The sequence below is a fragment of the Aspergillus lucknowensis genome (genome assembly GCF_044049455.1).
Source record: "Aspergillus lucknowensis strain CBS 449.75 chromosome Unknown BJX67scaffold_8, whole genome shotgun sequence".
NCBI classification, from domain to species: Eukaryota; Fungi; Ascomycota; class Eurotiomycetes; order Eurotiales; family Aspergillaceae; genus Aspergillus; species Aspergillus lucknowensis.
The window spans coordinates 568,113-592,435 of record NW_027263552.1 but is presented as its reverse complement, the minus strand read 5'-3'; the positions used below and the strand labels follow the sequence as shown (position 1 = coordinate 592,435).

General features: G+C 49.8%; 8 protein-coding genes across 8 annotated transcripts; 2 read left to right on the top strand and 6 right to left on the bottom strand.

The window, feature by feature from the left end:
• Window positions 1-1,646: 1,646 nt before the first annotated feature.
• Window positions 1,647-4,591, bottom strand: BJX67DRAFT_391818 (non-ribosomal peptide synthetase; the record flags this gene model as incomplete). The annotated part of the gene is made up of 7 exons (XM_071034857.1): window positions 1,647-2,541; window positions 2,608-2,670; window positions 2,706-3,214; window positions 3,345-3,698; window positions 3,734-3,822; window positions 3,892-3,907; window positions 3,956-4,591. The coding sequence occupies 7 exons, from the start codon at window positions 4,589-4,591 to the stop codon at window positions 1,647-1,649; spliced, it is 2,562 nt and encodes an 853-aa protein (XP_070888868.1).
• Window positions 4,592-5,674: 1,083 nt separating this feature from the next.
• On the bottom strand, window positions 5,675-7,100 carry BJX67DRAFT_370670 (uncharacterized protein; the record flags this gene model as incomplete). The annotated part of the gene is made up of 4 exons (XM_071030949.1): window positions 5,675-6,054; window positions 6,130-6,197; window positions 6,279-6,652; window positions 6,906-7,100. The coding sequence occupies 4 exons, from the start codon at window positions 7,098-7,100 to the stop codon at window positions 5,675-5,677; spliced, it is 1,017 nt and encodes a 338-aa protein (XP_070888867.1).
• A 458-nt stretch (window positions 7,101-7,558) lies between these two features.
• On the top strand, window positions 7,559-9,325 carry fmaG (cytochrome P450 monooxygenase fmaG; the record flags this gene model as incomplete). The annotated part of the gene is made up of 2 exons (XM_071034856.1): window positions 7,559-8,085; window positions 8,154-9,325. 2 exons carry the CDS (start codon window positions 7,559-7,561, stop codon window positions 9,217-9,219), a joined length of 1,593 nt encoding a protein of 530 aa, XP_070888866.1. The 3' UTR covers window positions 9,220-9,325.
• Window positions 9,326-13,777: 4,452 nt separating this feature from the next.
• Window positions 13,778-14,727, top strand: BJX67DRAFT_347241 (Hemopexin). Its single transcript, XM_071028509.1, has one exon. It carries the CDS (start codon window positions 13,831-13,833, stop codon window positions 14,491-14,493), a length of 663 nt encoding a protein of 220 aa, XP_070888865.1. The 5' UTR covers window positions 13,778-13,830; the 3' UTR covers window positions 14,494-14,727.
• A 2,231-nt stretch (window positions 14,728-16,958) lies between these two features.
• On the bottom strand, window positions 16,959-17,300 carry BJX67DRAFT_378931 (serine hydrolase domain-containing protein; the record flags this gene model as incomplete). Its single annotated transcript, XM_071032440.1, has 1 exon — window positions 16,959-17,300. One exon carries the CDS (start codon window positions 17,298-17,300, stop codon window positions 16,959-16,961), a length of 342 nt encoding a protein of 113 aa, XP_070888864.1.
• Window positions 17,301-17,755: 455 nt separating this feature from the next.
• BJX67DRAFT_347240 (NAD(P)-binding protein) lies at window positions 17,756-19,032 on the bottom strand (the record flags this gene model as incomplete). Its single annotated transcript, XM_071028508.1, has 1 exon — window positions 17,756-19,032. A coding segment is annotated over one exon (1,160 nt), but the record flags the coding sequence as incomplete, so codon positions are not given.
• A 387-nt stretch (window positions 19,033-19,419) lies between these two features.
• On the bottom strand, window positions 19,420-20,015 carry BJX67DRAFT_378929 (uncharacterized protein; the record flags this gene model as incomplete). The annotated part of the gene is made up of 3 exons (XM_071032439.1): window positions 19,420-19,539; window positions 19,585-19,744; window positions 19,804-20,015. The coding sequence occupies 3 exons, from the start codon at window positions 20,013-20,015 to the stop codon at window positions 19,420-19,422; spliced, it is 492 nt and encodes a 163-aa protein (XP_070888862.1).
• A 514-nt stretch (window positions 20,016-20,529) lies between these two features.
• Window positions 20,530-21,851, bottom strand: BJX67DRAFT_391815 (uncharacterized protein; the record flags this gene model as incomplete). The annotated part of the gene is made up of 2 exons (XM_071034855.1): window positions 20,530-21,674; window positions 21,785-21,851. The coding sequence occupies 2 exons, from the start codon at window positions 21,849-21,851 to the stop codon at window positions 20,530-20,532; spliced, it is 1,212 nt and encodes a 403-aa protein (XP_070888861.1).
• Between the last annotated feature and the right edge of the window lie 2,472 nt (window positions 21,852-24,323).

Here is a 24,323-nt window from a genome sequence, read left to right as displayed (position 1 = left end):
CGTTGCAGTAATATCAATATCTCCATCCGCGCAACAATTCTCCTCGCGGTGCAGGTACGCTCGAACCCTAAAGGAACACCCATCCATCGACCTTTGTATCCATGTACCTTCTCCTACCACCATTCCAACATGCGATTCACTGCTGCCTGTCCAAAAACTCCATTCTAAATTAGGTATTCCAGGTATTCTGGATGCCTAAATCTTGGCGAGGCATGACGCAGCGCAGGCGCCCTGCCCAGCTGACGAGATGTTCAAGTCCTTGCTTAATACCCGCACTTGTACCCGTACTTGTAAATAATAATAACTTTTCCTTGAAAAGCTAGCTTCGTACTTTCTCCGTCGAAGCTCATGGATCAGAATTATTCTATAAAAGCCGGCACCTAGCGGAAGCAACTCATAAGTTACAAATCTTATTCATGGCGTCCACCGCTTGCCTCGGGTTAGTTCCGATGGCAACCCCAACCACCCACTGCAAGAGTCGCCAAAGACCCCCCCGGAGATGCTTAGACGCTTAGACGCTCAACTTACTTAGTTTTCCGTACTCTCGGAACAAGGCCAAAAGGCTTCGTCCGTGTTGCCCGCATTCCAGTTCCTGCGGGCTCCTAATAACCACAAGTATTGCTTGAAAGTCTGGTAGAAACTAGATCAAGTGCTTACCCACTGCGAGTCACCCATTTTCTTATGTATGAATATTTCATTCTCTGGCCGTTCAGTGGAGAAGTTGCAAGTTTGGTGGTTCAAAGAAAGTGAACCGCGGTCAGTATTGAGGCAGCTCTTATCCGGGAATGACAACGTAGTTACTACTATATCAAGATGATGTTTTTTGCTTCTCAGCACTGGAGGCCGCGTCCCAGAGCCGGATGGTCGTGTCATACGAACCGGACGCCACCGTCTGCCCGTCACCCACAGCTTTGACCCAGCTTTCATGGCTCTGAAGGACCTGTATACATGGGTCCCATAACTCCTGCATGGCATATGCCTGCTCTATAAAGTTAAACCGCTGATTCCAGTACATTCTTTTGCTTAAGCTTTCTCGGGGGCAGAAGACAAGTGCGGCACTATATGTTTGTAAAGAGGCCTCCTGTATTATCACAGCATTAGCACCTGCAAATCTTTCAGCCTCCCTAAAGATAGCCTGATGCTGGCTCTGACAAGCTGCAAGCTTCCTGAGGCACTGTGAGTACGAAGGAGAGCGTCAGACGTCGAGACACAACCCTCAACCCGATAGTGATGCTTCCCAAGTCAGTGTCAAGCAGGGGTGTCTCGGTATCTCTTCTCCGCAAGAGCGAACTCAGCGAAGCCGGGGACTGTGTTTCTGCTGCAGGGAAGTAGCAGATGTGCCGGATAAGCTTTGATTGCAGAGGAAGAAATGATTTCCGAAGAACTTGTTAATGCACATCAGAATTACGGGAAGCAAAGACAGTTTGCAATCTCCATGGCTCGTATACGAGTAGGCAAAAGTCCAGGCAAACGTAAAAAATAACCCAATCTTGCCAAAGAGACCGGCGTGAACTCTTAGGTATCAACAGACAGCCGCGACTCTCGCGTCTGCGATTGCTGCTTATGATAATTCGAGTGGTCCTGGTGGGTCTATAAAGCACTCTTAATATACTGTAGATGGGATGGCAGAAAGGAGGAAGCTAAATCTAAACGCCCCTGCGCCGCGTTGCTGCCTTGAAAACCTTTTCAAAGCCGGAAATGTGCTCCCTGTTAAGCATCTTGGCGTGAATACCGGGGCAGTCATGGAATTCAACTTCCGTCTTGCAAAAGTCGGCCCAGCGCCCAAGCTTATTCTCTCTCCAGTCCTTGCGATCGCGGGCTGCATCAGTAGGCGGGTCTGCCACGAACACATCCAGGTGCTGCACTTTGCCTTGAGGCTTATGCGTCTTGACGTTGACACGGAAATTCTCAGCAATATCGCTTATGAGTGCCGGATGCGTGGCGTCAATGGCTAGCGCTGTCGCCCGCTCGGCATCGCCTATATTCAGGATGTGAGTCAGTGCAGGCTGGCGGTCAAGTGTGTGCAGGTAGGGTGTGACTTCCACCATGGTCTTCTCGTCAATAAGCTCAAGAAAGAAGGCAATATGTAGTAGCACATCAGTCCAATTCAAATCGCGCACGTAGTGGGCAATATGCGGCGGATAGTCAATGCTCGCCAGAAATTTGACTTCCTCTCCCTGTGCCTCCAGCAGTTTGGCCACCTCAAAGGCCAGCGTGGATCCCAATGAGTACCCTGCAATAGCATACGGACCATGCGGCTGAACCTGGCGAATCTGCGTTGCATACGTCTGCACGATTTCCTCGATGGAGCCGAAGAATCGCTCGTTCAAGCCGTACCCTCGGGTGCGCAGCGCGAACACACGCCGCGTCGGGAAGTGTGCAGCAAGTGCAATAAATACGAGAACCTCGCCGCTTCCAGAGTGGATGCAGAACAGTGGTGTACCACCCCGTTTGTGTTGTTGTAGTGGCACAATCGCATTGTATACAGCTGAATGCGAGCGGTATAGGTCAATTGGCCTTGCGGTTGCGCCAGGAGTCGGACTGCGAGTTAATGAGCTATTGACGAACAATTTGTATTTGGGCTTCGCAGGGAATGTGGGATCTCACTTATTCAATATCATTGACATTGGAATATCAACCGTGGGGTCTAGCATCTTCTGAAGCTTGGACCTCAGCAGTAAGTATCAGATTCAACGAGCTCATACCCAAGTCGAAAAATAGCATCGCCCATACTAATACTCTCAGCGGGTACTTGCAGAAACTCAACCAACGCTTTCTGCACCGTCTTTTCGCTGTCAGTCTCTGCAGGGAGCCACTTGGATTGGCGATAGCGGGCGAAAAGCAACTGGTCTGCGCGCTCAATTGATGAGTACTCGCCGCTCTCGAGTGCAGCACGCACCTTGCTGTGCGGGATTTTACCAAGCGACGACTTCTCCAGCAGGAACTGGGGCAGAGGGATGAGTCGCGCAGGCTTTGTGCCTGTTAGCAGTGAGACTGTCTTTGAAATGGCGTGTGCGGTCTCAAAACTTGCGTGATGGTCCTCGGGAGCGTACGCCGGTGAGTAGACGACAGCAATCTCCTCAGTGGCCGAGCCAGGAGGGCGGATTGGCACAACTGTCGTGAACGAGCGCACCAGGCCAGAAACGGCTTCCTCTTCAATAGCCGCTTCTAGCTCGGTCGAGCTCCACTTGACCCCATTGACGATGATTGTGTCCTTGGTCCGGCCAGCCAGGTTCAAGTTGCCGGCATCGTCGATCCAGCCCAAATCCCCGGTTATGAACCAGCCATCCGGCGTGAATGCATTTTTGGTCGCCGCCTCATCGTTGCAGTAAATGGTCAAACACGACCGGACCTGCGACTTGGAGCTCCCCGGACTCGCCGGGCCCTGCTGGCTTTTCGGGCTCTGTGATGCTCATGATACGCATGTTCATGCCGGGGGTGCAGGACTCAAGACTGGCAAATTCAAGGGACCGCGTAATATCGTACGAAGGGCAAGCCCGAGAGTAGATAGACCCTGCACATGTCTCAGTCACCCCGAAGCCGGGACGAATCACCTCGCCCTGGACACCACGACAGCGAAGTTCCCGGTTGAGCTCGCCGCAAGTCGCCACCACATTGGATTCGCCGCCCGAAATTGGAGCCTTAAGGCTGGAAAGGTCGGCCGTAAACGTTGGGTTCGCCCTCAAGCTGTCACGCACCTTGGTTAGAAGTTGGGCGCAAACGTGTAGGCCACTTTGTGAGTGTCCAGCAATCGAATGAACTGCAGTGGATCGCGGAGGAGCTCTGATGCCGTAGTATGGACCTGATCGCTGCCCAGGATCACTAATAATGTGTCTATCAGATGTTGCAAACAATGGCCGTATCAGGAGATGCGCGCTGGGAGGGTCATACATGCATGTAAATGAATCTCGTTCAAACTAGCAACGTGTCCCAAACCAACTCAGTTGTAAAAGACATCGCCAGGTAGCGTGCCGTGATGGCTAGATTTGCCCTGGATAGCCGTGAGGAGCTGACCATGACGCAAAGGTACGGCCTTGGCACTTCCAGTGCTCCCCGAAGTCAACATGAGGACCGCCACGTCCTCTTCCAGCTTCTGAAACCCGGAACACTCAATAAGGCCGTCTTTAACGGCACGCGACAGGAGAGACTCAACATCGTGTAGTTTGAGCCCCTCGAGTCCGAGGAATTCGGGGATAAGTCGCTTGCTCGTGAGCACGACCGGCTGATTAAGCTTTGCGTGCGGGTGTGTTTTGCGCCGTGTTGTATCATCAACAAAGGAGGTGGAAATGGCCGGCAGATATCCAGCAAGTGTCGCGGCCCAGAACCACTCGATAACCTCTCGCTGAGTGTCAAACTGTAATAGAAGGATCGAATCAGACGAGAGGCCTGGAATCCGGCCAATTACACGAGCCTTCTCGCCTGCGTCTGCAAGGAGCTCAGAGGACGAGACACGAGTTGACGCGAGCATGTCATTCTCTCGAGAATAGAATATCAGTCCTCCGCTGGTAGTGGATGCCCAGGCAAGACGCTCTGACAGGTTTCGGAGGCAGCCAGCCGATTGCCGGTGCGCCTCAGCCACTGAGCTTACCATTGAGCCGCAAATAAAGCGTGGAAAGCAGCAAACATTGATGTCAACTTTGGGTCACGCACGGGGATTGCTTACTGGAGCGCCGGTGGAGCATACAAGCAGCAGAAGGTACTCGTACTTTTAGAATTGGTAGTCACCTCTTCATGGCCACCCTGGAGGCCTGGCCTCCGTTTAAATCATCCTGAAGTGGAGATCATCCGGACTCTCCAAGATCAGAGTGTCCAAAACATGACGGTTAGAGCACCAGGAGCCGAGGTCGTTTAGATTAGTCGAGTCGTTGGCATTAGACTCTCTGTCCCTGCTTCACAATGGCTAAGTACTCCGGTGCCTTCTGGTCTTGATCTCTCCTGGCTGATATACGATGCGTAATAAATACCCGACCCAGCTGCGACCCTTCAACACTGACTGACTTTTGCGCTGCGAGTATTTTCTGCAAGATCCCGAACAAAACAAAATGCCCGCCAGAATGAAGATCATTTGCTGGAATCTCTGATCGAACAGGTCTTTTTGGCTGGAACATTCTATCAACACAACGGTACAAGCCAACGCCTTTTCTAACCAAGCAACACCTTCCCCAGTCTGCAACCACCACCAACCCTTGAAAAAGAAGCAAAGACAAGGTGTGGGGGAAAAGCGAAATACGATCCCACGCAGATACGAGTCGAATCCCAATTGGCTATTTCCAACGCCTCCGAGAGACAGTTGCATGCAACCTGACCCCTTGTACTCATTCAATATGTTTTGATCACAGCAACCATGATCCAGACTCGCCCGACCATTCCAACCCGAAGGAGCCAAGAGCTCGCTTCCACCCAACTCATCTCCCAGTGGAGCAAGCCATCTTGCTGAAGGAGGGATGTCTCGCCCCTGATTGGCCTGTCCTCCCTTCGGAGTCAAAAGAGGATCCGCAGGACCGACCCCGGATGGACCGCCGGGTGGACCGCGGGCCGACCCAGTGCCAACCAATCAATTGCGGCGACTGAAATGAGAAATTTCCTCTCCGGCCCCGTCCGACGATTTCGGTAGGGGGCACAGGAAATAGAGAGTGGATTCAGAATCCGACCTTTTTTTGTCCGGTATGGTATACTACACATTGCTATTGCTAGGCGTTGTAGAGCGCGAACCCTTTGTTCCTGGCACCAGATACGCCTCATCGTCGTCGTCCGGCATCGGCACCCACCTGCCACTTACGTATGTATGTGTCTTCATGCTGATGTTCTCGGTGATGTTGATACCCCCTCGATGGGACGAATGCCGCTTGCTCGCTGTAATCCGTGTGCTCACATTCCCACCGCTGCGGATGTAGTCGCTGGCCCCGTGGGAGAGCCCCGGCTGCTGGGAGTTGCCCGCGGTCGAATGGCCGGACACCATGCGCTGAAACAGGGGGCGGTAGATGGGTAACGATGCGCAGAGGAGGGCGACCGTAACCTCGACGACGCAGAGCAGGCCTCCTGGGATCATGTCCCCTATAAGGAGGAGTCAGTCAACTGGCAACACGTTGATCGCCAAGTTCAGACGCGCTTGAGGCTGGCATAACTTACAGCTTGGGTCGGACGTACCGCCCACGCGTCTGGCGTAGGGAAGGCGGATGGCGGCGACAACACAGGCGCTGCAATTTGTCAGGTTAGCATTGAGGCAGCAATGGTGTATCTGGACCAAGGAAATATAGAGCAGTGTATTGGGAACTGACCCTCCGCCCAACCCGAAGTTGAATGCCAACAATACTTTTTTTCGTCGACTCAAGTTGAGGTTCATGACAAGCTTAAGAGGCGACAAGAGTATGACCACATCCAAAACCAAGTTGAAGGACGTATTGAAGAGGCTGAAAATGCTAAAGTCGATGCATGTGCCTCCGACTGCTGGGTTCCACAGTGCGTCGAGTGGGTGACATTGGAGGCAGCTGACAAGGACAATTGAGACAGCATTGAGACAGTTGATCACGCAGAGGAAATAAATCCAGTACTGGAAGTTCTTTTGCGGGAAGATGGCGATGTACAGGGCGAGAATACTCCACTTGACGAGCGTGGTGGCCACGCCATAGAGGATGGGGTTCAGGATATTAAGCTGCCAGAGCCGCATATATGTCAGCTCTCCAAAGTAACACCAAAAAAAAGGGGTTTCGGGAGGCTTCAGGATTGGCATACAATTGCTAGCATACGCACGTCAGCTGGGTCGGTAATTAGAATTATGTGTCTTCCAGCGCCGTAACGCGTTGACAAGGCGAAGACAGTGCAGAACGCGATAAAAAACACCTGGACGGAAAGAATAGCTCTCAGCGATGACCTCCCAGTCGCCTATCAAAGAGCATAATACTAACCACTGAGCTAATGACCAAGTTGTCGCTGAGAACGAGCTGACGGCGCGTTTGAAGCCGTGACCAGATTCGCAGCGTCAGGATGATGACTGAGGCAGCAGCGCAGACTGAGCAGCAGGCGATAATGTCGGGAACCGTTGAGTCGTTGATATGCGCCTGCATCCACGCGATCTCATCCTGAGTTGGCATCTTAGCCATGGCGGGCGATTGGGATGGGTATCTCGGACCTGGATGTGTCGAAGAGAGGTCGAATTCGAATATTAAACAATGCCACTGGATTCCATCGACCAAATGTGTGAGACATAGAGGGTTGGGGGTACGAGGAGGCCCGCAGGCCGCGCCACCGGTGGTGGAATTTTCGCCCCCAATGCAACCCTTCGCCTTGTTCTTTGCGCGCCAATTGCAGGGGGCTGCATAATGCCAAGGCACCAGGTACGGTGTTGGGCGGCCGGAATCACTGGTTTATTCTGAAAGGCTTGCCAGGATTAAAGGCCAGGGTTAAAGGTGCGGTCGAACTCTAAAATATTGCGAATAAGGCCAGTGAAAAGGGGTCACGTCTGCAGGGGCGATGGCCGCTATCCTCGACGTTTCTCGAGCAAAGATTTGCCTTGCATGACTTTACTTCTTGTTGATCTTGACAATTGAAATTAACCAAGATGGCGATCACGTCGTTGACCTTATGGGGGACCGCCACTCTCATCTGCTACCTGGTATACCAGCATTCAACACGGAGGAGCGCGCAGCGACTGCCACTGCCTCCCGGCCCCAAGCCGCTGCCTATTGTGGGAAACTTGAAAGATTTCCCTCCAGAGGGCAAACCCGAGTACCAGCATTGGATAAACCATAAGGACCGCTATGGTGGCATTAGCTCTGTTACACTTCTGGGTATGACGCTCGTCATTATCCATGATAAGAAAGCTGCGCATGAGCTTCTGGCGCAGTCTTCAGGCAGGACATCAGGGCGGCCGACAATGGTCATGGCAAACAAGCTGTGTGGCTATGAGTCGATCGTTGTTTGTCAAGACTATAATGCAAGGTTCCGCCGCTGCCGCAAGTTCCTGCATCAAGAACTCGGTACTAAAGCTTCTGCAGCGCAATTCAATGCTGCCCAAGAGATTGAAGTAAACCGACAACTTGTCCGCGCGCTAAACGAGCCTGAAAAATGGCTGGAACATTTCAAGACGTGAGTTCCACTGGATGGCCCCTTGAGCTCGGCAATTGTCAACTAACAGTAGGCTACCAACAATCTAGTACCGCTGGCGCCACCGTTTTGAAAATGGCCTATGGCTATACCGTCGAGTACCATAAGCTTGATCCCTTAGTGGACTTGATCGACAGAATGATGACCGAGTTCTCCCTCGCCGCGGTTCCCATGGCATGGGCTGTGGATATCATTCCTGTGCTCCAGTATCTTCCAGGTGCACCATTCAAGAAGACAGCGCGGAAATGGAAAAAGTCCATTCAGGCAGCAGCATATATCCCGTACCGATTTGTCCAGTCTCGAATGGCAGCCTTGACTTACAAGCCATCTTACGTATCAAAGCTTGTCCAGCAGCTGAAGGGAGAGCAGTCCGAGTTAGATCAGGAAGACGAGCAGGCAATCATTTGGTCAGCAGCTAGTCTATACGGTGCTGCGGCAGATACTACTGTTATAACTCTTACTGCTTTCACCCTAGCCATGATCCTGTTCCCCGATGTGCAGCGCAAGGCTCAAGAAGAGATAGACCGTGTTGTCGGAAACCGTCTGCCCAGCTTTAACGACCGGGACAAGCTGCCATATATCAACGCGATAGTCCAGGAGGCGCTAAGATGGTGGCCTATTGCACCTATGGGCTTCCCTCACACAACTACTGAGGGTTTTGAGTACCACGGCCTATATATTCCCAAGGGTGCATACCTCCTCCCAGCAGTCTGGTGGTTCCTACATGATCCAGAAGTGCATGCCAACCCAGAATTATTCGAACCAGAGCGTTTCCTTGAGCCACGTAACGAACCCAGTCCAATGACTGAGGCCTTTGGTTACGGCCGAAGAATCTGCCCAGGCCGGTTCTTCGCGGAGTCAAGCCTCTTCTTAAATATTGCACAATCATTAGCAGCCTTTAACTTTAAGAAGGCAGTGAACAGCGAGGGCGAGGAGGTTGAGATCAATATTAAGCCAAAGCCAGGCCTCCTAACGTATCCGACTAAGTTTGATTTCCGAATGGAGCCGAGGAGCGAGAGGCACTTGCAGATGATCAGAGACCTGGAACGACAAGATGCTTTGGCAGCGGGCGATGCTGAGCACCTGGAGAGTATCGACAAGTTCCAGCCCTTGTAGAGGCGCTGCTAGGGCGATCAAGAAGGGACCAATGAGAACTGCTAACCACCGGGGTTGTTTCTTTCAAGAAGCCTTTGTTGGAAACATTTCGGCTACTAAGAGTACTGGGAAAATTCATCGTGTGGATGAAATAGTCCTTAATCTTCTGGCTTCAGGCGATCTTTGCAAGTACTTCTATTATAACTGCTTGTATTCGCCCTTCATTATGCCACTAATGTATCATGGAAATTCTACTGCAGGAGTCAGACCGCTAGCATCATGCAGAGGATATGTATGCTCTTTACTAACGTGAGAATAAGTAAATTACATGGTGGGAAGTTTTACACTGGAAGCAGTTTCTACCCTGTATCAAATATTCAAAGATTGCTAGCCGACCTGAGATATTGTATATAAATCTTCTGGTTCTTGTTGGAAGGAAAGTAAGGATTTTAAGAAATACTAAAAAATATTAAAAATTTACAGAGTTATTAAGATTTAAGCTTGGTTTTAGATTATATATCGGGTTATATATATTTGTCAGAGGACTCGGACATCGATAGCCAATGGATCTGCTGTGCCGCAGCCTAGCGCTGAGGCAGTCACAGATAGACTTGTTCAACCCAACCCAAAACCTACTAGTTCATTTTTAAAGGCCATGGGTTGACCCAAAACCCATGGTTTAACAAGTCTATTTCATAGTTAGGGCTGGTCCCTCAATAATTCCCTTCCTCTACATGTTTAGTTCCTTGTATTTCAAGCACCCGCGAAACTATTTTACCACCATCACTGGAGGTACTTGGTATCGCAAGTTCCGACGGACGCTTAGAAGCTAGATCTGTTTTACAACCTTGAGATTGAAAGTTGTTCGTCACTAAATTCGCCGTCTGAGCTCTATGTTAATTTCCCACTTCTCAAGGGATAGGTTAAATTAATAAGCAGCAAGGAGCGTAGTCCTATGCCGTCATTGCCTGATAGTTTTCTATGATCTTTGTATGGCAATATCTCGTTGGGCAAGATCAATTCACTTTTTCTTAGTATTATTTCTAATGAGAGACAAGGTAACTCCGCATATGTTTTCGCGGATACTATATCAGCCCAAACACATTTTTGTTCAGCAACTAAGGAATAGATAAACTTTCAAGTTCGCGCGAGTTTGAGTAAGATCCAGACCATGTGTTGCAAGTCCTTCTTTCATTCTTCATTCAACCTTTCGTTCAGCTTAGTACGAACGCACTGATCCATCAAATCTTCGCCCGCTTTGCCAAAAGCTAGTTCTGGACCTCTTTCCGGTTTCGCAGCATGAGGGGGGCAAGAAGGGCAATGAGGATTATTGTTTCAATTCCACGGAATGCTGTAGCTATGTACACATCGGCCTTTCCAATCAAACATTCAATGGATGAGCAACTGCACTCGATGTTAGTGTATCACTCCTCCGAAGTATTGCACTGGATGCTGCGGTATTCACGGGTGAAAGGTGTCGATGCAGCCACGGTTTCGCTCTCTCCTCTGCATTCATTGAAGCTGTCGTTAGAACGTGGTTAGTCATCGATGATGCCACGGGTCGAGTGCGCGAGGTACATACGTCCATAGTTCGCAGGAGATGCCGTGTCCTGGGGTGCGGACAGACCTAATCGGGCTATTCAGGTATTATTAGTTTGTACTAGCCTATCTCGCATTACGCGAGGACTCATTCCACTAGAATACTTACAACCCCAGAGAAGGGAAGCAGGTGCAATAAGGAGTGACGTATGCGGGCCCCTTGTAATTTTCTTGATGGTAAAACGTGACCTGTACAAGCGTTCAGTATGAAGAACAGAGAAACAATAACATTTCTCGAATAGAGTTGTAAATCAGCCAGTGTACTACTTGGTCCCCCCCCGGCCTGAGGAGCTGGCGCCGCAGTAGCAAGGGTTGTCACCATGGCTCCAAAGGAAATACTACAGAGGAACTTCATCATGATGGCGATTTGTAGTGGTCTGAGTATATTAACTAAGAACTTGAATAAACTGCTTCCCAAAGCTCTCTTTATGTTGGGCTCTAACCAAAGAGCTGGCCAACCTGGTTGCCTGAGTAACTCTAATCCACGCGATGGAGTATCTCTTATTGCAGATCAAGTCCCAATACAAAAAGCATAAACAAAAGCCTGGCCCGAAGGGATAGCTCTTATCAATTTGAGGCGTGCCTGGTATAGTGTATTTCACCTCTAATAAATGGAATTCATCCCACTAGATCAGCGCGACGCACACCCGCGTTCTCCAGCCCTGGGAAACAACAAAGCCAGAAGAGGATGAGGGAGGGAAAACCTAGAAATCTGGATATGACCAAGATCTCACGATCGACAGGTCGACAATACATTGTGGGCTAACTATTGTTCTGTGGGATGTTTCGGCCGGGAGTAAGTCCGATGAAGACCGCGAGTTAGGGCTTCCAACAGCTCAACCCTTGAGCGGAGGAAAGGAGGCAGCCACCATCCCATCCACAAATGGTAATGGATGAGCGTGCGCTCACGTCAGCCTTGTGTAACCATAGTTAGTTGGGAGTCTAGTAATATTATTCCACGCATGTATAAGTCGAGGTAGCGCCAACGCTTCCAGCCAGATTTCCGGTGCTTGCTAGTTTTGTTTTACAAACATTAGAGCAGGTCTATCTGGCGGTTAGGAAAGGTTGCCATATATCTTATCTCCAGCTGCTCGGTAGTAGGCATTGTCATTAGGGCCTGGGAAGCAGAGTTAGTCTCCTTGCATGCTTCAAGTGTCACTGTGCATTTTACTCACAAGTGATTTCCCTGTAAGCCAAATGGCTGTCTAGCTCAGCTGAAAACGTCCTAGAATGAATGATGCCACCAAGATCATCATCACCACAGCCTGAGAGGATTAGGGTGTACGTTTCCTTCACCCAATTATATCACTAGTCAAAGTTTAAATCCTTCAAGCGGCATGAAGTTTCCAGAGGGGTCGGATCTCTGTATGGGAACTAAAACTGCAGTGACAAATTTACTCTATGCGACCATTCCAGCTGTCGTAATGGTGGATAGAGGACAAGGCGCACGTGCCGAATTCTATATTTCTTTTACAACAGATTCTATGGAGCATCAGCGAGGTCATGAGACGCTTTTTCTTCTCCGTGAGTTTGGACGATGCCTAGCATCAAACCGAAAGTGGTAGCCTTGTAGATTATCATGCATAATTATACATCTGATCACAATATATATGCATGAACATGTATCACTCCACATCAGGGATGTTCCCTGTGGCTGGGAGTCTGGGGTTATTCCGCACTCCGGCCTACAAGCATAGATCCAGTACAGAATCCACTGGCGATGATCAACTACTCGTCACACCGTAATAGATTTCGGCTCAATCCTCAACACCAAAACAACCACAACTTTGTCAATTTTAAAGATGTCAGCTTCTAGCAAGAATGAATCGAATCTCCAAGAGTAAAACGCGAGATCCTAATGTTAAGATATCCAATATGGCAAAGCCGCGCGCCACAGTGCCGCTGAACATAACACAAGGCATTTAGGCCACCACAGGCTGTGACGAGACTCTAACTTCGTCTGGAAGTAATGGCTTACTATACGTAAACATACCCTCTACTCTGACCAGCATGGACAACCTCGCATCAACATACCGGAGTCAAGGACGATGGGAGGAAGCAGAAGTGCTGCAGGTGATACGCGCCAGCACGAAAATACTATACAGACTCTCTGCGCGGCTTCGTCTATATGGCCTGAATGACTTGTCTATTTCCTGGGTTGAAAGTTTCGCGGTGTTAACCTTTCTAAGCAAGCCAGACACCATTGTAGAAAAGATCAACATGCTTGGACATTACTGCCTGGACACTGGGGAGATGCCCGGCCATGGTTGTCCAGGGCATGGATTGTTGCAGGGAGGTTCCCCCTCCTCTGATCTCATCCAAGGAAATGTTGGCGACGACAGAAATAAAAACAAAATAAAAGACGGCCGGGGAAATGCCATCATCACTGGTGAGCATCCATTAACTGACAGGACTCAACGGAAGTGGGTGTATGGAAAAGTCGATTAGGGATGATGGATGTGGAGAGGATTCGCGAAAACTAACAGTATGTTCAGGAATATCGGTACTTGCTTCTAAACTCGAGCCACGACAGGCGGACAGTGGTATAAGCACAGGGATTAGCCTATCCTCTCAACACACCAAACTCTGGCATCTTACATGGATAATTATGGAATTATAGCAATTGGTCAACCAAGAGCTGTTTTTCTTCTTATGTAATGTTTACAGTATAAATATAGCTACAGATTCTCATTATTGGAACGCAAGGTGCATGGTGACCACCTGTGCATGTGCATATTACACAGGCCAGATAATGCGCACTCTTCCTACCACAAAACACTCGTCTCCACTTTACTCCATTAAATATGTCATCCGAGCATCAATTTTCAGGTTGGCAGGCATCCATGGCTGCCTTGACGTCCTTGAGCGGAACTCGGTCAGCCAGCCCCCTCCCCCTTCCGTGGCTCTGAGTCTATAAGTACGCCCCGTCTTTCTGCTGGGCATTGACATTATTTTCTTCTCATATCTACTACAATCTACCAAGCTACTTTACTTCAGTTCTCCAAACACTTCCAATCTGTCATCTTAGACAAAATGGTTGATGCCGCATACTACCACGCAGGCTATGGCCAGACGTACTTCTTCTCCGGCCGGCGCTACGCCCGCGTCAAATTCCGCCCCAACCATGACGACGACGAAGTCACTTTTGGCCCTGCCAAAATAACCTCCTACTGGCCTTCCCTCGTCTCCATCGGCTTTGGCACTGTTGATACAATCCTCCCTGTCGAAGGAAGCCCCGACGAAGGCTACTACTTCTTTGGCGCTCGCTTCGCCCGCATCAGGCTCGTTCCCGAGACTAACAACGACACCGTCACCGATGGCCCGTGGGTCATCACCCAGAAACTGACCAGCCTCGCCACCGCAGGTTTCGACACCGTTGACGCAGCGATGCCTGTCCCCGGCAAATCAGGTGAAGCTTATATTTTCCGCGGCACCAACTACGTGCGTATTAACATCAACACCGATAAGATTGTGTATGGACCGTCTTCTTTGAAGAGCGCCTGGTCCAATATCACTAATGCCGGCTTTGATTCTATTGATCTTGCCTTACCTGTGCCTGGTAGTACCAATGGGGACACCTACTTCTTCAAGGGAGATAAGTATCTCAAGGCAAGAGTTGTTGCCGGTGCGGCGGAGACGATTACTTATGGGCCAAAGCCTATTGCTGATCATTGGAAGTCACTTGACTGGGCTTAAGTGGGCTTACTGTGGGGAATTCGACAAGGAGGTTGAAATAAGGTTCGAAGATCAAACATCAAGAACCTCAGATTGATAAGATAAGGCGTTCAACACACCTCTATTTGTAATTGCTTGTTTCTACCTATATTATCGAGAGTACACAGGTCAGGTGCATCTTGGAAAATCTCGGGCGCATGCTCCGTCCTTCTTGGCACGCGCAAGGGGCTTCTCGCCTTAGAAATATAGTACAGCATACCTTGAAATTCAATTTTAATTTTCATCCCTAATTATTTTGGTTCCCGATCTCTATTGTTCAGAGCTAATCTTCATTTTAACCACTTGCTTATCAGTTATTAACTGCTTAGCCACTAAAATAAATATGGATTCACAAGATGTTTTATTTGACTTTGATCAAAATAAAGATGGTTCTTCAAATAATGATTTAATTGAGGTAAAGCTTTGTGTTAGATTAGGGTCCGCCGATCGATCTGTAGGGTGGAACCCGAGGATATTCTTGAGGTAAGTTGAGAAGATATAAGTTGTTAAGATCAAACGAAGTATAGAAAGAGGCAGATAACTGGCATCCTGATCGGTAAACAATAGGTGTATTTTCAATCTGGTAATAACAGACAGAGAATAAAACTTTCTAGGTGCAGGTAATGACGGTCCTTATATACCTTCTTGATTCATGCCCATTATGCTCTTTTCCTTTGTCGAGCATGTTGGTGCTCATCCTCGTCATGCTCTTTCTCTGCGACGACCCATTACGTCTCCTCAACGAGGAGAATCCCGAATTGTGTAATAGAAGTTTGGAAGGATTGTTCCAGTCAGACGTTGTTTTTGTTGTGGAGTATGGTAAAGGCGTTAGCATTTTGGGGCCCATACCCTGACCCAGGCCTGTCAGGATCAGGTTGCAACAGAGGGCATCTCGTATTCCGCCTGGGTCGACCATCCCAACCTTCCTGGTCCCTTTCATTTTTTGTTGCATATGGTTGCGCGTGACCTCAATGTGGTCGCAGAGGCAAACAACTCCTACCGAATCCGTTGAAAACATACTCTGCTAGCCATGTCTATCAATAATGCTCAACAATCTCTGAACGTGTAAGACCCTGAGCAAACCTAGTGCTTCGAGACGTGAGGCTAATCTCCTTGATGAAAACATTGAAGCCTGCTCTCCGACGGGATGGTTAATGTTTATGTCGGCCCCGAGAGAGTTAAATGGCATCTTCATGAGAATCTTCTTTGCGAGACATCACCATTTTTCGCTGTGCATTCAGAAGAGATTTCAAGGAGGCATTGAGTAAGACAATTGGAATTACCTGGCGACGACGCCGATTCTTTCGATACATTTGTCGCCTGGCTCTATGGAGGAAATCAGCTACTTTTTCGCCCGCCCGATGAAGGCGATACTATTTTCAAATATCTCAGGTTATACGTTCTCACCTCAAAACTTCTTATCCAGGCCCTTCAAAACAGTGTAGTAGATTCCATCTACCCCCATGTATGGAAGGTCTCGGACAACATGCCGGCTCTCCAACATGTCCAATATATATATGATAATACACAACCTGACTCTAAGATGCGAATGCTGCTTGTGGAACGCGTTGCTGCGGAGTTACTTTCAGGAAGGCGGGACCCACAGGGTTCCCTGAAGACTGGAAACTTGCACTTATCCTCCTCAGCCGACTTGGGAAGCGACCTTGTTAAAATTTTTTACGATTGGGATATAAACCCGGCACGGTCCTCATTATCATGAAGACAGGAGCTCGTGCCGTGTGGTATATACTGTACCAACAAACCTCGATTCTTCTAAAAGAATATACTCCATACCACTGTAGTAAATTTCGTGTGTCGTCTCAGGGAACAGTACCTACAGTACCTTTTTTGACTTTTCTTCATGTGGTAGTTGTAGGTATAGATTCAGCTCGTCAAATAACTAGATTGGGACTCTCCATCCGTGCCCTGGTTTCATTACCGCCTCTGCAACTTATTATATGTATTTCCAGGGCTTCTCTACTAAGTTTAGATAAGGAAAGGGCCCTCCTAGTTCTAGGTTGTGAATGACTTTTTATCCTAGTATTGCTTTGCATTAATGCTTGTACCGTTCAAGCGGTTCCTATCTATTATAAAGATTCTTCTAATCATCTTGGTAGCCCGCCCAGCGGCCCTTGGCTTTGGATCTGTTCTAGGGTCGGGTGGTGTCGTACAGATTCAGACATATGCTTCCGCTGTTATTTTGTCCAGGTGTAGTTAGATGGATAGTAGATATGCTTTGACATTGGGTGCAGGATCTGAGACTATGCGGAATACTCTGGTAATAATTTTGGCCGCCTTTGTCTGGATTACCTCGGGTTTGCGTATTACGTTAGAGATAGCAGCCTAGCACATAGCCATGCATGGTTTTAGATCATGCCCCTCCGTCTGTTTCTGGAAAATCAAATCCACTGTCTCGGGCTTCAAGTACCGCAGCCCCGCCGTATGCGCTAGGAAATGTCGCACCAGGGTACCGCGCTTGCCCTCTGAATCGAAGGCGGGCCAGTATTGGCCACGGGGTCATCAGGGTGTAATTGCCCACGATCGATGAGAATTAAAGCCGCGAGGGCTGTGATTGTTTTGGAAATCGACCAGACGGGCACGATTGTGTCCCGTTCCCAGGGCCTATCGCGGGTGGGTGTTGCGTGCCCGCCCCAGAGGTCGATTACGGGCTTGCCGTTTATGGAGACACAGATGGAGGCGCCGAGTTCTTTGTCGGAGGAGAGGTTCTCCGCGAGGGTTTCGCGGACAGAGGCGAAGCGCGGGTCGCAGTGGCCCTGGATTGAAGTCATTGTGGCTGTGTGTGAGACGTTGAAGATGAGGGGAAGTTGCAGTGGGGATTGCCGAGTTTAAGAAGAGTGTAGGTATTCTTCTGGTTCACAAGCATGTTGGGGAGAGGGGGGGTCCCTATGTGAGGCACAGCCCCTTACAATTAGTCATATACATCATATACACTCATTTTGATTCATTATTACTGATGCTTGCAAATAATTACTTCCCTATGGCTACTAGTCAACCGACACTGATGGCCTTGCATCCACTGAGAGATGCCGAGGTTATTGCTGCACCCTTCCAATGGGCCTACGGATAGGTCCCCACTCGACCTAGGATCCCTTCTGATTTTCAGGTACAATATAAATTAACCCTTTATCTACTCAATTGCAGGCGAATCTAGTTCCAAGCCTCATATACCCTTTCGGACACACGGGGAGATGTGATGGAGATAACAATGGCTGAGGCGGACGGCTCTATCAACAAGCTTCATACTGGAGGCAGTATCTGGACAAAGAATACGCTAAATTCACACCAGCGGAATATACGTCAATATCACAAACTGTTCCAATTCAATTCCGACGCCAGCCGCTTATATGTTCGCCTGCTGTTTCGGCAACAAGAAATCCTCATGATTCTTCAAAATATAGCGGCGGTTCCCATTCTGAACCCTATCCCACAATGACCCTCGACCATCGTTTCTGCCCTTCTCATCTTCCCTTCGGAACCACTCTTCCGCGGACTTGATCCGGTTTGGATGGATCTCGTCGAGCAGCTGATAATTGCGACGGATAACACCGCGATTCCCTCCCGAATTCCTCCACAGCGTCCAAAATCCGGTGAAATTCTCGCGGACGGTCATCACACCCAAGTCATCACGCGGCACAGAGTAAGCGGCGGGACGAGCTTGGTTATAAGCCATAGGCCCAGTTGCCCAGTAGGTATCGAAATCCACGTCGATAAATCGTGCTGGTTTTCCAGTGACCTTGGTGAAGGCACGGGCCAGATCATGATAGTGCACATGCTCAACCGCTACTTCAAGGTTTAGCCCGTTTGCTCGGCTAGGGTTATCGAACAACCAGCGCACATATGGGCCGCAGTCATCCAGGGCAACATGCGGGACGGCCCCTTCGTCTGTCAAAGGGACTCTCCATGTTAGAACGTCCTCACCACTTTTCTCATCCTTTTCCAACACGGGCGCCATAGGTGTACGCTCCGAGATCGCCATCTCGAGGTATGGACCCGTCGTAAACAACGCGGCGCCCATATGAGTAGACTTCGATTGACTGAGAATCCACTCCCCAATCCGTCCTTTGCCATCATAATGCCCTGTCCGAAACTCTGGACTATACCCAGACTTCTTATAACCATAGTCCAAGTTGCCGTAGACAAAGAACCGAATCCCACCATTCTCCAGCGCAAGTTCGAAAGTCCGAATCGCCCAGTACATCTCCCCCTTCTCGCCGACGTTGAACCCGTCGATGTTCACGAAGGCGCGGTCACAGCCCTCATATGCTTTGCAGAGGTCTGCCTCATTGACGAAGCTGCCCTCAAAGAGTTCGACGTTCCCGAGCGCCAGCAGTGACTGAGCGCGTGCCGATTTAGGGTTGCGTGTTAGGATTCGGCAGGTATATTTCTTGTCATTGACGAGCCCGCGGACGACGGGGAGGCCCTGGGCGCCTGTGCCGCCGATGACGAGGACTTTGAATTTATCTGCGGTTGCCATTGTGCCATTCGATAATATAAACATTTGAATCTCCTGTTCGAATTAAATATCAATGCCTTCTTGTCCTATTTATACTTCGCTCCTTGATATCCTTCGATGATAACGACATCAGCCGTCCGCGGTGGCACGACCATACACATTTTCGATTACTGATCAAATCGACCATGTGCAACGCTAAAACCTACATGATTTAACTTGGAGAGTACTCTTTCGCCTCGGCTGAGAGGGAAGTCCCGTATGAAAAATCAAAAAATAGGCGCCACGTCGCTTCCTCGTCTTGGGCTGCAGCGAGTTTGCACAACTCCGAAACCTCAACCCCTGGCCACAGTAACAATCCATAATGCTAGCTGAGTTGCCCGTCGAGATCCTGCTCCAGAATCCGTAGCGCACCACAAACCCCCTCATCAGCATCGCTAATGAGCGCCCCACAGCTCGACACCGAGGCCCTGATAAATCTCTACGAACTGTCCCGCTGACTCTACCGTGTCACAGAACTCAAACTGCGCCAAACCTGCCGGATAAAAATCGTCGACCTAGGCACTATTAAAAGGGACGGGGAGATTGACATCAGTCCGCACCTGACGAATAGACGAACACTCAAGTGGGTCGAGGAATTGGCCATCAACGGGCGCGGCGAAAGTCGTGACCCGAAGTACTGTCCGCTGCATCTGGGGCGGCCTGTTGATGACCTTGGGTTGCGCGTTGATGCCGCTGTTTAGGGGGTTGAGGATAAATAGGCTAGTTGTTTTTAAGTATGGTTAACCGGTCACGATGCCTTCATATTCATTGACACTGACACGGCAGATGGCAGATGGCACGTCAAAGCGTGCGTCCCACACCAGATACTCGGTCCTAACGGGTACCTGCGCAGACACCAGAGGAATGGCCTGTATCTGGGTATCGATTTCTTGCTATACATGGAAGCAGGTGGAGATTTATTGAGGAGGTTAAAGGCATCGAGGAAACGGTCCTTGGGCATTTGTGTAGTTTCTGCCCTCGGAATCGCCATTGCCAGCAACGGACTGCTATGGATATGGCCAAAGGTGAATGGGGCGATGTCGATGACCTCAGAGGGTAACCCTCAGGGTCACTGGCGGGCCGTCAAACAGAAAACATCGCAACGATCACACCGGGAGCCTACATTAGAAAAAAATAATATCAGCAACCGAAAATACCAACCCCATCAAACAACCCTCGCGGCCTAGACCGGGTCTCCTCTACGCTTGCGAATTCAGAGGACAGAGGATGCCATTCACATCTATGCTTCGTGATTCCCCATAAAAGTCATCTAGGGGGAAGATGGGTACGTAGAGTGGCCCAAGGGCGGCAACCTTGTTGAAAGTTGGCTACTTCAATCCAGGCGCGCTGGCGGACTAGGTTTCACACAGGTAGGTCAAGCTGGAGTTCTATGCACGGATTCCATTGTGTCTCACATATCTTATAGTGAGAAAACTGTCACAGACGTCTTGTTAGTTTTTCTATCTGATGAAACAACACTCATACCGGGCACCGCCACATCCAGATCAATATGCCCAGATCAAATCGCCCCAACTTGGATGATCATTCGAGCCAACGGCGCCCTCAAATCCCTCCGCTTCCCAAGCCTGGCTCGTCCACGGCGCCTTCATCCCCCGTTTCTTTACATACTGATAATATAGCACATCCCAGATCGGATTCGTATTCGTCACCCCCCGCTTCTCCTCCGAAATCTCAGCCCACGGCCCATTCACCAACACCGCCTCACACCGATGCCAGCTGGGGTCATACGGCACACTCTCGTTGAGGTTATACTTGGCCGCATACTCCGCGCCTTTGAGCAGCAGATTATCCCCAAGGGAATAAAGATCAAGCCCCTGGCTCTGCCCAACACGCGCCGCATACGCCGCCCACCCCAGACCCGACATGGCATGGCTCTGATCCCTCCCGGCTTCTCCACCCTGACCCGTCTTCGGATCATACGTCGCGAACAACCCAGCACAATTATCCTGGATGTACGCGTCGACAGCATAGTTCCACAACTGCACGTCATCCAGATAAACCGCAAAGCTAAGCAGTGCCTTGATACTCGCCATGCCATAATTTGCCTGCCCAATGGGAATACTCTGCCGCGAAAAGAGCCAGTAGAGCTGGATACTGAACCCACTCCCCCCTTGCCACCTCGCCCCCGATTCAGTCCAGTTCCCCTCCCACCGCATAATCTCCGCCGCATTCACGAAGAGATCCCCGTCCAACCCGATCATCAGCGATCGATCCGTCCCGATGATGTTTGTAAGCGTCAGCCCCCAGGCATCCAGGATAGACGTGCTCTTGTCCCAGTGGCCCTGGTCCCGCGTGATGTACCACATCCAGGCATTTTGCCACGCAGCACGCGCGTCGTGCGCGAAGGAAGTGTAGTTTGATCTCGAACCGCGGCTGATTACGGCGTGCGGGCCTTCCATTGTGTAGTTTGCTTGCGAGAAGGGGTCAGCGGCGAAGCGGGTGTATGCGGCCGACCAGGGTTCCTTCCCGGCCTCGACGTTACGCCGCACGCGCTCGAGGTCGTCGTGGGTGTGCCAGATGCCGGGATGTTCAAAGTCACCAGGGTGCTTCTTGAAGAATTTGGATGTATCAACGGAGGCCATGTCTGCAACGCGGGGGATTGGGGGGATTATGCCGGGGACATCAGCCACTGTCGCGCGAGTGGTTAGGGAGAGGAGGGCACACACGGCCGTGCGGAGGAGGGGTTTCTGGGACGCATTCGTGAGTTGATTAGATTTCTGGAGGGGATGGTTGGCTTACGGGGAGCATCTTTGCGGTCTTCTGCTCTTGACTGTGTGTCCACAGTGGGATTGGCTGCTCTACACATTTCCCCCAAAATGGGCTATTCTTGTCAATTTATCTGTAAGAATCTTCCTCATATCCCGGACAGACATTCTCCAACTTCTATATCTGGGGCTCTCCGCAGTTTCCCCCGCGTTTGGTCCACTGCACCGGGCCAAGTCCCGGCCAGGGTCCGCCTATTACCTATATACACACTATCTATATTATTAAGATAGATTACTAGAAAATAGAGGGAAAAGCACAAACAGCATGATAATAGTTATAACTCTCCTTTTCACCCTGGCTCCCTTGCTAGTAACTGCTACTAAAAACCTGCTTTCCTACTACTCTATCAAGCTGGTGTACACACTTCCTAAGCCAGAAAATATCACTATACTACTTGATTTTATTACTTCCTGATTAGATTTAAGCTGGCTTCACAAATCCATTTAATAAAGTGGCGGGTTTGAAGCAGCATTCGACACGAACCCGACATGGACATTCACCTTTTGCGCGCCGAATGATGAGGTATTTAATAATACGGGGCGATATTTCAAGATGTTCGAGGCGACACCGTATGTTGCCTTTAGCAATTGTTTTCCTGCAACCAGGGCAAGCCGGCCCCCTGGGCATCTACGTATATCATCCGCCTCTGAAGGATAAATCAACAGCTTACACTCATGATTGGCGCGATTTGTATCATGGCCAGGCGTCTTCCCCGGAAAATTGCTTGACCAGGGAAAAGGCTGGGCGCAAGGTGCCCCACGACATTTTGCTCCAAACAAGCTCGGCCGGCAGAAGCCGACGATGTAACTGGTCCGGTGCGTGTCCGGCGATTGCTCCGGTCACTGCCACGGTCCTGAACGCGGGGATCTTGCTACCTCCTGCGGAGAGAGCCCTCGACAGGTGGTCATCGATGAGCAGTTTCCCCCAGATATTGGGGCCCATGTTGCGATTCCAATCCTGCATCTGTTCGTGGTTGCCAAATCCGTGAAGATAGGCATAATATCTAACAGTCGTGCTGTACTGTAGCAGTACTCGCTACCGCAAACTAACTTGCTTAAATCTAAAGAAAATATCCCCACGTGCTAATCCTGTAGATATATAAAAGCATGCTATAGTTACAAGCAGCCATGCTTGCAGCATGTTTAATTTAATATCGCGTGCATTTACAATAACTAGCGATTAAAAGCCTGGCCTCCGCGCGGGAGTCGTGGATAACTTGTCGCGCCAGCTTGAGATGCTGGAGAACATGTTTCTCGGGCAGGAAATTCTGTAGAAGCAGATGTGGGAGACACTGCATCCGAATTCCCAGTTTCCTGATTTGTGGAGCGAGATGAGGGGGCGCGACGAGCTTAGCATAATTGCAGCCAACGGCTCCAACTACTATGTCTGGTTTTAACGATAACTACAGTAACTGGTGTAACATCTCCAAGCACGTCGTTCTTATTCTACTACAATACCGTCCGATATTGCCCAACTCTTCATGTAAAATGATAATACTCTAATCGTTCATATGCTGCGAAACAGCATCTCAATCTTGTACAAAATTACTTAAAGCAAGACAAATAATGCCCGTCAATGATTGTTGCTGCTCAGAGTTTCCAAAACATTTACCTCACTATCGTTGATCACATCAACTGGAGTACGGTCATCTGCCAGTATCCTTCTCACAACTTCTGTCTGGCCTTTGTTGCTGGCCCACCAGAGTGCAGTGCGTCCTTGGACGTTAACTAAGCAACGGTCTGTCCGTGGGTCCTGCAGAACGGTCGACCACCTGCAGGTGTCCGCTGCGGGCGGCCAGGGACAGTGTAGATTCTCCAGCGGGTTGAGACGTTAACATCCAGTCGTTCTCCACACTCCAACAGCTGCATTGCTCCTTCAACCTGATCTAAGGCAATGGCTGTCAGGAACGGTGCGTAGGGCGCAAGCCTCTGACTATTAATGTCAATTTCTTGATGCTGTAATAACTGCTGGGCCACCGGGGCATGGCCATTGGATGCAGCCAAGCATAGCGGTGGTTTGCCACAAGGCATATTGACCATCATCGTTCGTATGGTTGATGGTGTGTTCGCGGTTATCAAGGAGCATATTAACCACCACTCTCAGCGAACGGCCTTGATAAACAGGGTGCTCACACTATAGACCCCGTCCACATCATACTTGTAGACCTGGATTAATCTCCACACCGTATGCCGTTTCCTTTGCCGGATGGCCCAAAGTACTGCCGAGTCGTCTTCTTTTTGGATGTCGAATCTACTTTCCGCAGAGTGTCACTGACGTGCTCATCAATGCACAGCAGTAGCTTGTTGGGCAAACTGAGAAGGCACATGTTCTTGTTAGAGACCATTACGGGAAAGAGGACGGCGGACATACAGGAGGGTATTGCCCTTTGATAAGCTAAAAGACAAGGCGATGCGCTACATATGGCTTCTCCCTGCCGGATGCAGCTACAAATTTGCGGTCAGAATTCATTGATCGCCGGACCTTTGTCGATTCTAAGAGTATCCACGATGTT